This window comes from Callithrix jacchus, chromosome 6 (genome assembly GCF_049354715.1).
Source record: "Callithrix jacchus isolate 240 chromosome 6, calJac240_pri, whole genome shotgun sequence".
Taxonomy (NCBI): Eukaryota; Metazoa; Chordata; class Mammalia; order Primates; family Cebidae; genus Callithrix; species Callithrix jacchus.
Window position 1 is genome coordinate 36,377,423 of NC_133507.1, and position 13,709 is coordinate 36,391,131.

Here is a 13,709-nt window from a genome sequence, read left to right on the forward strand (position 1 = left end):
GGACAAGTTCAAAAGAAACACATCCTTTATGTATAGCTCATTTAGCATGTGTAGCTTAGCTGGAGATAAGTAAGGGTATGCTTATGTTACATGAGTGACCTAGAAGAAACTAGGCTTTCCCTGACTAGGAAATTGAGTCAAGGGGAATATTTGGACAGAGGGCAACTGCAGAGAGTCAGTATCATTAGACTGCTCATGCAGTGACTGAGTGAGAACCACCTGGATCCAGTGGTAAAGTGGTCCACCAAAGTGTAATGACCTGGCTGACTCTGGGCACACTGCCTATGTGTTAGCCCTTCTCCACAAGGAGCAGTACTGTTCAATAAAAACTTGCAGGCTACTACCACCAGTTTGCCCTTGAATTCTAAACACACACACACACACACACACACACACATTTAAAAAAGAGAAAAAAATTCAACAAAGTGTTGAATCACCCAATGGGTTCTTCCTATCCACTGTACAGACAAAAGTAATCCACTGAGACCTTGGCATTGCAGCAGAGAAAGTGTTTAATTGACAGGAGGTTGGCAACATGGAAGACCAGACTTATCACTCAAATCAGTCTCCCCAAAGGCTCAGAGCTTAGAGTTTTATGGACAATTTGGTGAGCAGGGGGATAGGGAATGAGTGCTATGATTGGTTGGGGATGAAATCATCAGGGTGTGGAAAACAGTCCTCATGTGCTGAGTCTGCCTCTGGATGGGACCACAAGACCAGTGGAGCCATGAGTCATGAGTACAGGTAGGATCAGTCTGAAAGATACCTAAAAAAAAAAAAAAAAAAATCTTTACAACAGTGATGTTATCTGTAGGAGCAACTGGGGAAGTCATAAATCTGAGATCTCTGGCCACATGACTCCTGAGCAGTAAGATTATAGAAACTGAACACATTTTAGGAGAGTTCCGGCCCCTCTCATAATCCTATTCTCATGGCCTTTCATTGGACTTACAAAGGTGGTTTGGGTCCCCAAGCAAGGAGGGGCTTAGTTTCAGAGACGGACTATTATCACTGCAACCTCCACCTCACAGGTTCAAGCGATTCTCGTGCCTCAGCCTCCTGAGTTACTGGAATTACAGGTAGGTACCATCACATCTGGCTGATTTTGTACTTTTAGTAGAGACAGGCTTTCTCCATGTTGGTCAAGGTGGTCTCAAATTCTTGACCTCAGGTGATCCACCCGCCTCAGCCTCCCAAAGTACTGGGATTACAGGCATGAGCCACCGCACCCAGTGTAACATTTTCAAAGATGGTATCTGAGACTGGATGTAGTGGCTCATGCCTATAATGCCAGCACATTGGGAGGCTGAGGTGGGCAGATCACTTGAACTTAGGCGTTCGAGACCAGCCTGGGCATATTATGAAACCTTGTCTCTAATATATATATATATATTTAAACTAGTAGGGTGTGGTGGCATGTGCCTGCAGTCATGGCTACTCAGGAGGCTGAGGCAAGAGGTTAGTTGAGCCTAGGAGGTCAAGGCAGCAATGAGCTGCGATCATGCCACTGCACTTCAGCATGGGCTGAACTGAGACCCTGTCTCAAACACACACACACACACACACACACACAGACAAAAGGATGACATTTGAAACTGTGGGAATACATTAAATCATTCAGGAGGCCAGTATAGCATGAGAGCGTTGGAACCCTGAAGAATGCTGTGTTTATGAGAAAGACGAGGTATAATGGAGCTTGAGACAGGAGTAGAAGCAGAAGACAGCCTGGTTCTAGAGGCCAAGGGAAGGTATGAGGAGGAATTACTACTGGTCAGTAAGCTAAACAAGAAGAGATCTAAGCGAGGATCACTGCGATTGAAGTTGAGTAGGTGTTGGCAACTTTTGGGAAGCAGTCTGAGAAAAGTGGCAACTACAACAGGGAAAAGGACAGCCCAGGCAGAGAGGAGGTTGAAGTGTCACAGCAGTCACTTTTTAGAAGTTTGAGAATGAAGGGAGGAAGATGAAAAAGGAAAGTGGCTAGAAGGGGAGGAGTAGCTGAGATTCATCCCTGGGCTATAGCCAGGAGCTACTGTCTTCTATCCAAGCAGTTGTCTTACACAGCTGTGCATGACAGGAAGAGGAGCTTTGAGCCCCATTTATTTCATAACTAACCACAAAGCTCCAGGCCTAAATGACCATCTGGTAAGGGAAGTGGGGGCCTTAATCTCTTATCAAACGCAAATGTGGCCTCAGCAGATATGGCTAAGACTTCTACAGGTGCATAAACTCCAACCCTGAACCCCAAACAAAATGACAAAATAAAACTGCCCCCTTCAGGTCCTTTATAACGCGGAAAGCGCGCGCAGGTGCGCCCGGGCCGCCCGGAGCCCGGCGTCCCGCCGGCCTGTTTCCACAGAGCTGCTTCCATAGAGCCGCGCCCGCGCCGCGCCTGGCTGCTCCCGCCGCGCGTAGGCTGTGCGGATCGCGGCCTCCGGTGGGGACACCGAGTCCCACTCGCGGCTTAGGGAGGCGGGCACCGTCATGACACCCGGGCGGCCCACGGCCCCCTCGGCCGCTGCAGTTGGCCTCCATTACCCTTTCCCGCGCCGCGCCGCCCCTCCCTGTGGGGAAAATGAAACCCAATGCCCTCAGCTCGTTGAGGCACAGGGTGGCATCCACTGTCTTTTCTCTCGGCCAAGAAAAAAGACAGAACTGACTTGAGACGGCAAAGGGGTGTGTAGCGCTGGCCGGGTCGCCTGCGGCCCCGCCCCGACGCTCTCCACCTTCTTCGCGGCCCGCCCTCCTGGCCCCGCGACTACATTTCCCAGAGGACGCCGCGGGTCGGAGGGGCGGGCCGGTCCACTCTCCCGCTCACGACCACCAACAATTGGCTGACTCGGTAGGGGGCGGGGAATACACCAGCCAATAGATGGGAGGCTCGTTACGGCGGCGGAAGCAGCGGCGCTGGAGTGAGGGGTGGGGGGCAGAGTGGTAGCGCCCCGGCGGCTGCTGTGGGTCCGAAGCTTGAGGACGTCGGCCCCGCAGACGGAGAGCGCGCGGGAGCGAGCTCGAGGCGGTGCGGTGGCCACTCGGTGCAGCACCCAGGTAATGGCGGGACGGGCGCCCGGGAGTGTAGGGGAGGAGACGAGGGGGCGGGGCGGCCGAGCCGGGCTGCACCGTCCGTCCCGTTGCGCGTCCCCGGGGAAGGGCAGAGGATCTTCGTCTCCTGTGACTCGGACCCCGGCTCTTTCGTGAGCTGTGCACGGCGGTTGGGCCGGCGACAGGGGCTGGGTGTCTTGTGGCGAGGAAGGGAGAGGCACCGGGAGGGGTGGGCTGACCCGGGCATGGGGGCGTGGCGGACGTGGGCCTTGGCTGGGAAGCAGAGCGACCGGGGGAGCGCGGGCGGGCGGGCGGCCCAGGGAGTTTGGCTCCTGGAGCAGTTTAAAGTGACTCTCCACATCCGGGCCCTGCGCCCGCCGCTTTCAGACCCCGGCCGAGGCGGGGCCTCCCGGCTCCCCGCCCCGCTTGCCGGGGGCTCCTGTCTTCCTCTGCCATTGGCTCAGCCTCGAGGGGTTTGGGCTGCCCTGGCTAGGCTCGCGCCTGATTGGCTGGCGGTCGGCGGGAGGGTGGGGCGGGATCAGAACGAGCAGGTCGCTGTAGATTGGTCCTGGGCCTCCAGTGACGCGCCGGGCGTGGGGCCAATGGGCGGGCGGGGGAGGCTGGGGCAGGTTCGGGGGAAGAGGACTGCGAGCGGAGCGGCGGCCGGGTGGCGGGGGTGAGTGGGGCCAGCGGGGCTGGACAGCGGCGGGCTCGGGCGTCGCCGCCGCGATCCCTCCCGACGCTCCCCGAGCGCAGCGTGGCCGCCGAGATGGGCCCTCCGCGGCACCCCCAGGCCGGCGAGATAGAAGCGGGCGGTGCGGGCGGCGGGCGGCGGCTACAGGTAAAGAGGCACGGTGCTCGTCTTGTGGGGCTACCCAGATCGCCCGTCCAAATCCCCACCCCGGAGACGGGGGTCTCACACTCCGAGGTGTCTGGAAACCGGTGTCCTCTGATCTCAGCGGGGGCTTCGCGGTGGGGTGGGGTTGCGGGCGAATCGGGAGATCGGCGGAGCTTGGCTCCTGAGGGAAAAGTGGGGGGCGATTTTAGAGAAGATGGAGAAGATTTTGGGTCCTCTGGCTCTGTGGAGGGGTCTATGAAAGATAAAAGGAAATCCGTAAATGGAGGCCTTTGAAGAAAAGCATTGGAGAATTCCTTTTGCATCAGATCTGGATGTTAGATATCCGATCCTTTCTTAGGGCTGGGTATCTCCCTCCGAATGTTCCTATGACATACTAATCAGAATTCTGTTCACCTTGGTTTGAGGCTTGAGTGTTTCAAAGTGACATGCCATTTTCCATAAAACTTTACAGAGAAATACACATACATTGTGGTAATACCTGTCATGTGACTGTTGTGCTGGATTCAATGGTGATTTTTTTAGCATAGCAATCCACAAGTATTTGTGGAGGGTCATAGTACCTGCCAGCGCCATGTAAACGATGTCGTTTAAAAAACTTAGGTAGTTTAGGTAATGTCTGCATTTGTATTGATCTCAAGTCATTGTTTTAAAATAAATGATGCAGCATTTGCTTTTCCAAGGGACTACCTCATAGATACTAAAGATGCTTTAATTTCTCAATATTGATTCAGATCTCAGAATCTTGTAATAACCATTTAACTATGTACTACAGGTGGAAATGAGTTCTCAACAGTTTCCTCGGTTAGGAGCCCCTTCCACTGGGCTGAGCCAGGCCCCGTCTCAGATTGCAAACAGTGGTTCTGCTGGATTGATAAACCCAGCTGCTACAGGTGAGATGTGTAATGTTCTAATGTATTTCTTCCTGCTTTAAGAATATTGCCATTTTTCTCACTTAAAAATTAGCAGATTCTTTCTAGGATTTTAGTAAATTCTTGTTTATTGAATTTGAAGAAAGGGTATATCGCTATTCTAATTTAAACAAGGCTTTTTTTCTTCCTGTTTTAACCACTTTGTTCACATGTACTAGAGTATACATGTAGCTTATAGTAAAGCATGCCTGTAAGAACTATTTTTGAAATGGATTAATGTATTTTTATTTAATTAATGTCCGGGAGTATAGCATTAGTGCTGTGAGGGAGCCCAGAGGTGTTTAAGGAACAGATCTTACATTTTATGAGTTTATTATCTAGGAAAAGAAGTGGAAAACAAAGGATATATGGTTTTCCTATGGCATCTGTGGGGGATTGGTTCCAGGACCCACCTCAGATACCAGATTCCACAAGGCTCAACTCTGATGTAAAATGGTATAATGTTTGCATATTACCTATACCTATTCTCCAGTATACTTTAAATCATCTCTAGATTACTTGTTATACCTACTACAACATAAATTCTATATAAATAGTTGTTATACTTTATTGTTGAGGGAATAATAAGGGAAAAAGTCTGCATGTGTTTAGTACAGATGCAGCCATGTTTTTTTTTCTCCCTGAATCCAAAGTCGAATCCACATCAGGGAGCTCATGGATACAGCGGGCTGGTTGTGTATACATAGATACAACTTAGTTTTTAGTCTTATGCCCTTTGAGTGGTATAAATCAGGGGTTCTCAGTGACAGTGATGTTTGGGAGGTGATTTTTCCTCCAGGGAATACTTGGCAATACCTAAAGATAGTTTGGTTGTCACAACTAGAAAGCTGTTGGCATCTGATAGCTAGAGGCCAGGGATACTGCTTAACATCCTACAAGGTAATGGGAAGCCCCCCACAACAGAGAAGTATCCAGTCCAGGAAGCAGTGCTGAAGTTGAGGAATTTCTTTGTAAACTCTTTTTCTCTATGTATTTTTTTTTTTTGAGGCGGAGTTTTGCTGTTGTTACCCAGACTGGAATGCAATGGCATGATCTCAGCTCACTGCAACCTCCACCTTCTGGGTTCGAGCAATTCTCCTGCCTCAGCTTCCCAAGTAGCTGGGACTATAGGCGCGCACCACCATGCCCAGCTCATTTTTGTATTTTTAGTAGAGACGGGGTTTCACCTTGTTGACCAGGATGGTCTCGATCTCTTGATCTCGTGATCCACCCGCCTCGGCCTCCCAAAGTGCTGGGATTATAGGTGTGAGCCACTGCGCCCGGCCTTCTCTATGTATTAGGTAAAAATATGACATTGCAAAGTTAAACTCTTTTCTATTCCTTTTTCTTCCCCACTTGATTCTGGTGTTTCTTTTGGTAAATGAGACTACTGTCTACGCATTGCTCAAACCAGTAGCTGAGGCTTTTTTTTTTTTTTTGCAGCAAAATCTCTGTCACTCAAATGGGAGTACAGTGCCATAATCACAGCTCACTGCAGCCTCAATCCATCTAGTTTTATTTTATTTTATTTTTAATTATTTTTGAGACAGAGTGTCACTCTGTGGCCCAGGCTGGAGTGCAGTGGCATAATCTCAGCTCACTGCAACCTCTGCCGATGAGGCGATTCTCATGCCTCAGCCTCCAGGTAGCTGGGATTACAAACATGCACCACCATGCCCAGCTAATTTTTTTTTTTTGTATTTTTAGTAGAGACAGGGTTTTACCATGTTGGCCAGACTGATCTGGAACTCCTGACCTCAAGTGATCCTCCCTCTTTGGCCTTCCAAAGTACTGGGATTGCAGGCATGAGCCACCGTACCCAGCTGCATGTTTAGCTCATTTTAAATTTTTTTGTAAAGCAGGGATCTCACCATGTTGCTCAAGCTGGTCTCAAACTCCTGGACTCAAGCAATCCTCCCTTCTCAGCCTCCCAAAGTGTTAGGATCACAGATGTGAGCCACTGTGCTGGACACAGTTTTCTTATGAACCATGGCCCTTGTTTAATGTTTCAGCCTCATTTCCTATTATTTTGCCTTTCTCCTGCCAACTTAGGTTTTTTTTTTTTTTCCAATGGAGGTGGGTCTTGCTATGTTGACCACACTTCTCTCAAACTCCTGGCCTCAGGGAATGCTCCTAGCTAGACCCCACAATTCTGGGATTACAGGCATGAGCCACTTGTGTGGCTACGAACTTAGTTTCTGTTACAAATTTATTTAAGTTCTCTTTAGACTTGAAATGATTTTAAGCTACTTTATGACTCCTTCTCGATGGTATCTACTCATATTTCTAAATAAATGATTAAAAAGTTCCCCATTTCATGATATTGGGACTTTGCACATTCTTTTCCTTTTATCATAGTCTTCCTTCTTCCTTTCCATATACTGACTCATTTGGCTAATCCCTGCTTCTTTCAAGTTTCAACTTAAGATATTACTTTCTCTAGAAGAAAATTACTCTCTAGAATAGCAGAAGACTCTATCTTCCACAACAACTAAGGTAGAGGATCTAGAAATAGAACCAGACATATATAGCCAATTGATTTTTTATAAAAGTGCATAAGTAATTCAGTAGGGAAATGAGTCTTTTCAGTAAAGTAGTACTGGAAGATCACAACATCATTATAGGGGAATATAAAGGCTGGGCGCGCTGGCTTGTGCCTGTTATCCTAGCACCTTGGGAGGCTGAGGCAGGTAGATCACTTTGAGCTCAGGAGTTTGAGATTAGCATGGGCAACATGGTAAAACCCCATTTCTACAAAAAATACAAAATTTAGCTGGGGCCAGGCTAATTTCACAGTGGTTCATGCCTGTAATCTCAGCACTTTGGGAAGCAGAGGTAGGCAGATCACCTGAAGCCAGGAGTTCGAGATCAGCCTGGCCAACATGGTGAAACCTCATCTCTACTACAAATACAAAATACACCAGCTGGGCATGGTGGTGGGTGTCTGTAATCCCAGCTACTTAGGAGGCTGAGGTAGTACAATCACTTGGGAGGCGGAGGTTGCAGTGAGCCGAGATTATGCTACTGCACTTCAACCTGGGCAAGTCTCAACAACAACAACAAAATTAGCCAGGTGTGATGGCTCACACCTATAGTACCAGCCACTTGAGAGGCTGAAATGGGAGGATCACTTGAGCCTGGGAAGTGGAGGTTGCAGTGACCTGAGATTGTACCACTGCACCCCAGCCTGGGTGACAGAGTAAGATCCTGTCTCTAGGAAAAAAATAAGAACTCATAACTCAGTAAAAAGACAAAGCACCTGATTTTTTTTAAAACAAGAAAATAGTAGAGCTAGATGAGTACCAAAGAAGCTCATGAAAAGATGTTTATTAATCCTCAGGGCAGTGCAAGTTAAAACCACTGTGAGAAACTACTGCACATCAAGTAGAAAGTAAATTACAAAGACTGAGAATACCAAGTGTTGGTATGGTATGGTTGTGGCACAATAGAACTCATACTTTATTGTTGGGAATACAAAATGGCCTAGCCACTTCAAGAAACAATTTGGCAATATCTTATTAAATATATACTTACCACATCACTGAGCAATCTCATTCCACAGGTATTTATCAAAGGTAAATGAAAATGTATGTTTATACAAGGACTTTACTCACATGTTCATAGAAGCTTTATTAATAATAGCCACAACAGGGGAGAAGTCCAAATGTGTATCAGCCAGTGACTGGATAAGTAAATTGTAGTGTGTCCATCCCTGCAGTGGAATGCTACTTGGCAAAAAAAAAAAAGATCAGACTACCAATACTCACAACATTATGGATAAACCTCAGAAATATTACACTAAGGAAAGAATCCAGATACATAGGACTATAGATGATGTAATTCTATGATATGAAATTCCAGAAAAGACTACACCATAGTGACAGAAAGCACATCAGTGGTTTCTAGGGAATAGAGGTGGGAGGGAGGGAATTGACTACAAAGGGGTATGAATGAACTTGTTGGAGTAACAGGAAATGATCTGTATCATGATTGTGTTATACCACTGTATACTTTTGTGAACATTTATCTAATGTTACACAAAGAGTTAGCGAATTTTATATGTAAGTCGTACCTCAGTAAAGCTAATTAATTAAAATGGACGAAAGATAAACGCACTTCACTAAAGAAGATATATATGAATGGGCTGTGATCACATAAAAAGATGTTGAACATTACTAGTCATCACGGAAATGCTAAATAAAACTACAGTGAGACACGTACCACAACCCACTAGAATGGCTTTATATCAAACATGAGTAAGGAAGAGGAGCAGCTAGAACTCTTGTGTACTGCTAATGGGAACAGACAGTGCTACAACTGCTTTGGAAAGTACTTTGGCAAAGTTAAAAATGTGCTTAACCATTTTACCCAACCATTCTGCTCTATGGTGTTACTGAGGATATTCATAAAAATATTACTGAACTTTTCTTGTAAAACAGTGATGTTACTCTTTGTAATCTATTCCTCAGTAAAAAGGTTTTTATTTTTGAGGTGGAATTTCACTCTTGTTACCCAGGCTGGAGTGCAATGGCACAATCTCAGCTCACTGCAACTTCCTCCCCACCCCCAGGTTCAAGTGATTCTCCTGCCTTAGCCTCCCTAATAGCTGGGATTACAGGTGCCTCCCACCACACCCAACTAATTTTTTGTGTCTTTAGTAGAGACAGGGTTTCACTATGTTGGCCAGGCTGGTCTCAAACTCCTGACCTCAGGTGAGGCACCCACCTCAGCCTCCCAAAGTGCTGGGATTGCAGGTGTGAGCCACCATGCCCAGCGATAAAGAGGTTTTAATCACCTGGGAGAAAAGTTAATATATAGCAAAAAAGAAAATGTATATCAGTCTTTTCATCTAGCACTTGTACTTTTAGAAATTTTTTTCCTGAAGAGATCACTAGACAAGGTTGTTGCTAAAAGCAAAAATTTGGAAATAACCTAAAAGACCATTAATGATACAGTGATTTTTAAAAGCTGTTGTACAACTATACAGTAGTTTCTCATTTTACCTTTTTTTTTCCTATTTTTGAGAGGAGAGTCTTGCTCTTTCTCCCAGACTGGAGTGCTATGGCACAATCTCGGCTCACTGTAACCCCTGCCTCCCAGGTTCAAGTGATTCTTCCGCCTCAGCCTTCCGAGCAGGTGGGATTATAGGCACCAGACATCATGCCTGGCTAATTTTTGTATTTTTGTAGAGACAGGCAGAGCTAGTCTTGAACTCCTGCCCTCAGGTGATCTGCCTGCCTCAGCCTCCAAAGTGCTGGGATAATAGGCGTGAGCCACTGCGCCTGGCTCCATTTCACCTTGTGAATGATGCAGTATTCTCTACTCAGTAGTTCCACTCCTAGGCATATATTGCGTAGAAATGGTACATAGGTTCATCAAAAGACATGTACAAGAATATTATTAGCATTATTCAAAATAGGAAAAAAATGAAAACTATTTAAAATGTCTCTTAAGAGTAAAATGGATAATTTGTACATTACTCACATGTAGTACTATATACAGCATTGAGAATGAAAGAGCTACAGCTGTGTACACTAATGTGGATGAATTACATACCTGTCAGTGAAAGAGGCAAAGTACAGTTGAGTGTATTTGTTATGAGTCTGTTTATATAAAGTTCAAAAACAAGACAGTACTAATCTATAGTGTTACAAGTTAGGAGATTGGTTTCCTTGGGAGGACAGTAACTAGAATAGGGCCAAACAAAGGATCTCTGGGGGACTAATAATGTTTTCTATCTTGAGCTGGGTGCTATTTACTTAGGTATATTCAGTTTATGAAATTCCAACTTTCATATGAAAGTGCACAACTAACATTTGTGTACTTACCTTTATGAAGATCATAGTTTAAGGAAAAAATTCAAATGAATAAAAACCCACCCAGAATTTAAAAGAGGAGGGAACTGTTGCCAGAACTTTTAAGTGTTGGTGCCTTTGTGGGGTAAGCCTGGGGGCAACTTTACTTTCTTTATGGTATTTCAAATAATTTAAATTCTCTGCATAAGTAAATGCTCAGAAAAAAAGAATGTTAATATTATTTTGGAAAAATTATAGAAAAGTATGAGTTAATATTTTCACAAGGTCTTCCTTTATTACTTTATTATTCATTCTCTGATTTTTTTTCCACTTAATTTTTTTTGACTCAGAGTCTTGCTCTTGTCCCCCAGGCTGGAGGGCAGTGGCAGGATCTCCCAACCTCCGCCTCCTAGGCTCAAGCGATTCTTATGCCTCAACTTCCCGATTATCTGGGATGACAGGTGTGCACCACCACACCTGGCTATTTTTTGTATTATTAGTAGAGACAACATGGTTTCTCCATGTTGTCCAGGCTGGCCTCAAACTCCTAGCCTCAACTGGTCTCCCTGCCTTAGCCCACCAAAGTGCTGGGATTACAGGTGTGAGCCACCGTACCTAGCATCCACTTAATTTTTAAATACATAAGTAATACTTATGTAATAAATAAGTAAATACTTATGTATTTAAAAATTACTTAATTTAATTTTTAAATAGGCCAGGTGCAGTGGCTTACACCTGTAATCCCAGCACTTGGGAGGCCAGAGGCAGGAGGAACACTTATCTCAGGAATTCAAGACCATAGTGGGCAACATAGTAAAACTCCGCTCTTTGTAAAAAAAAAATGTAAAAATTAGCCAGGCGTGGTGGCATGTGCCTGTAGTCTTAGCTGCCTGGGCAGCTGAAGCAGAGGACCACTTGAGTCCAGGAGTTTGAAGCTGTAGTGAGCTGATATTCTACCACTGTTCCAGCCTGGGAGACAGAGCAAGACCCTGTCTCAAAAAAATGATTAAAAAGAAAAAATTTAAAAATTTTTAAATAGATATACGTCTTCTGGTAATCCAAAACTCCGAAAGAAAAAGAGCATACAGTGAAAAATATCTCTCCTTTTTCCCTCAGTTTTGAAAAATTACATGTTCTTAAAGTTAGAAATTGTATTCAAAATATCTTTTCTTTTTTTCTTTTTTTGAGACAGAGTCTCGCTCTGTTGCCCAGGCTGGAGTGCAGTGACACAATCTCAGCTCACTGCAACCTCTGTCTCTCAGGTTCAAGCAGTTCTCCTGTGTCCACTTCCCGCGTAGCTTAGATTACAGGCGTGTACCACCACGTCTGACTAATTTCTTTGTATTTTTCATAAAGACAGGGTTTCACCATATTGGTCAGGCTGGTCTGGAACTCCTGACCTCAAATGATCCACCCGCCTTGGCTTCCTAAAGTGCTAGGATTACAAGTGTGAGCTGCTGTGCCCAGCCCCCTACCACCTTTTCTTTTTTTTTTTTTTTTTGAAACAGAGTCTCACTGTTTCACCCAAGCTGGAGTGCAGGTAACACAATCATGGCTTGGTTCACTGCAGCCTTGACCTCCCAAGGTTAAGTGATCCTTCTCCCTATGCCTCCAAAGTAGATGGAATTACAGGTACGTGCCACCATGCACATTTAATTTTTGAATATTTTACAGAGACGGAGTCTTGCTGTATTGCCAAGGATGGTCTTGAACTCGTGGGTTCAAGGGATCTGCCTGCCTTGGCCTCTCAAAGTGTTAGGATTGTAGGTGTAAGCCACTGCACCAGCCATATATTTTAAAATTTTTTATTTTTAGACAGAGTCTTCCTCTGTCGCCCAGGCTAGAGTGTAATGACGCAATCTTGGCTCACTGCAACCTCCGCCTTTTGGGCTCAGGCGATCCTCCCACCTCAGCCTCCTAAGTAGATGGGATTACAAAAAAAGTGGGTTTTTGGGTTTTTTTTTTTTGGTATTTTTAGTAGAGATGGGGTTTTGTCATTTTGGCCAGCATAAAATATCTTTTTAATGTCAGGCTTCTATAACATTTTAAGAAGATGTTTTAAATGAAATTGTCATATCCTGTATTGTACTTTTAACTATTTCAGCTCATTTTAGCTAACTTTCAGTTAGTTTATTTGTAAGGGTATGAAAGCTACAATATCCAGAATAAATTCTATATTACACAATTGTGGCTTTTGTGTCTATAGTCCATCAGGAGAATCCAGTGCCCAAATTGGCCTTGTTAAGAAAATATCACAAGGAAATGGTCACATTGTCAATCCTGAGATTTAACTTTAGGTGCCACTCTGGTCTGTGCTGCAATCTTACTTTGGGAGACTGTGACATACTGTCTCACTCTTAATGTCTTTACTAGTCAATGATGAATCTGGTCGAGATTCTGAAGTCAGTGCCAGGGAGCACATGAGTTCTAGCAGCTCCCTCCAGTCCCGGGAAGAGAAGCAAGAGCCTGTTGTGGTAAGGCCCTATCCACAGGTGCAGATGTTGTCCACACACCATGCTGTTGCATCAGCCACACCTGTTGCGGTGACAGCCCCGCCAGCACACCTGACGCCAGCAGTGCCACTTTCATTTTCGGAGGGACTCATGAAGGTAATGGAGAGGGTTAAAACTTCATACTGAACCAGAGCTAAAGACTGGCTAATGTTTGTAACAATTTGCCCAAAATCTTAGGCTGTATCTTAGGATCATATTTCATATTTTCTTTAGGGCCTGTGAGTTCAGCTTTTCTCTGTCGCCTAGCCCTGATTTTCTGCAGTGCCTTGTCTTGTGCTGCTGAGCAGTTGGCATCACAGGATCTTTGCTGTTACCATTTTGATACTGATATTGATATTATTCAACTTACTGGCATGTTAAGTTAGATAAAATCTTGGAGAGGGACCTTCTTTTTTTTTTTTAAGCCAGTCAGATTCCGCAGTGGGAGCTTAATGACTCTAATGTTTTTCGTTTTGTTTTTGAGACGGAGTCTTTCTCTGTCATCCAGGCTAGAGTGCAGTGATGTGATCTCAGCTCACTAACCTCCACTGCCTGGGTTCAAGTAGTTCTCTTGCCTCAGCCTCCCAAGTAACTGGGATTGCAGGTGGGTGCCACT

The 13,709-nt window shown here is 45.3% G+C and overlaps 2 protein-coding genes across 25 annotated transcripts in view; one reads left to right on the plus strand and one right to left on the minus strand.

The window, feature by feature from the left end:
• Positions 1-494: 494 nt before the first annotated feature.
• LOC108592339 (uncharacterized) lies at positions 495-3,495 on the minus strand. The gene is made up of 4 exons (XM_078375625.1): positions 3,466-3,495; positions 2,658-3,419; positions 2,536-2,561; positions 495-766 (listed from the first exon to the last, which is right to left on the minus strand). Exons 1-4 carry the CDS (start codon positions 3,493-3,495, stop codon positions 751-753), a joined length of 834 nt encoding a protein of 277 aa, XP_078231751.1. The 3' UTR covers positions 495-750.
• SAP130 (Sin3A associated protein 130) overlaps positions 2,892-13,709 on the plus strand; it is an 81,813-nt gene continuing 70,995 nt past the window's right edge. For 8 of the 24 annotated variants that reach the window (XM_035304112.3, XM_008998558.5, XM_035304114.3 and 5 more), the window contains exons 1-3: positions 2,892-3,045; positions 4,671-4,788; positions 12,975-13,210. In XM_035304112.3, coding sequence (XP_035160003.1) covers positions 4,677-4,788; positions 12,975-13,210 — 348 coding nt within the window. In that variant the 5' untranslated portion in view covers positions 2,892-3,045; positions 4,671-4,676. Of the gene's footprint in view, positions 3,046-3,666; positions 3,881-4,670; positions 4,789-12,974; positions 13,211-13,709 lie in introns of those variants that run through there. The other 16 variants (XM_035304109.3, XM_002749228.5, XM_035304110.3 and 13 more) reach the window with 2 other exon arrangements.

What these genes read in the sequence shown, in the direction of transcription:
- LOC108592339 (XM_078375625.1), bottom strand. Translation starts at nt 3,495, where the DNA reads ATGGCAGAGGAAGACAGGAGCCCCCGGCAA. An exon ending in AAGACAGGAGCCCCCGGCAA is followed by an intron (nt 3,420 to 3,465) that starts GCGGGGCGGGGA and finishes GGGGTCTGAAAG; the next exon opens with CGGCGGGCGCAGGGCCCGGA. An exon ending in ACACCCCTTTGCCGTCTCAA is followed by an intron (nt 2,562 to 2,657) that starts GTCAGTTCTGTC and finishes TTTTCCCCACAG; the next exon opens with GGAGGGGCGGCGCGGCGCGG.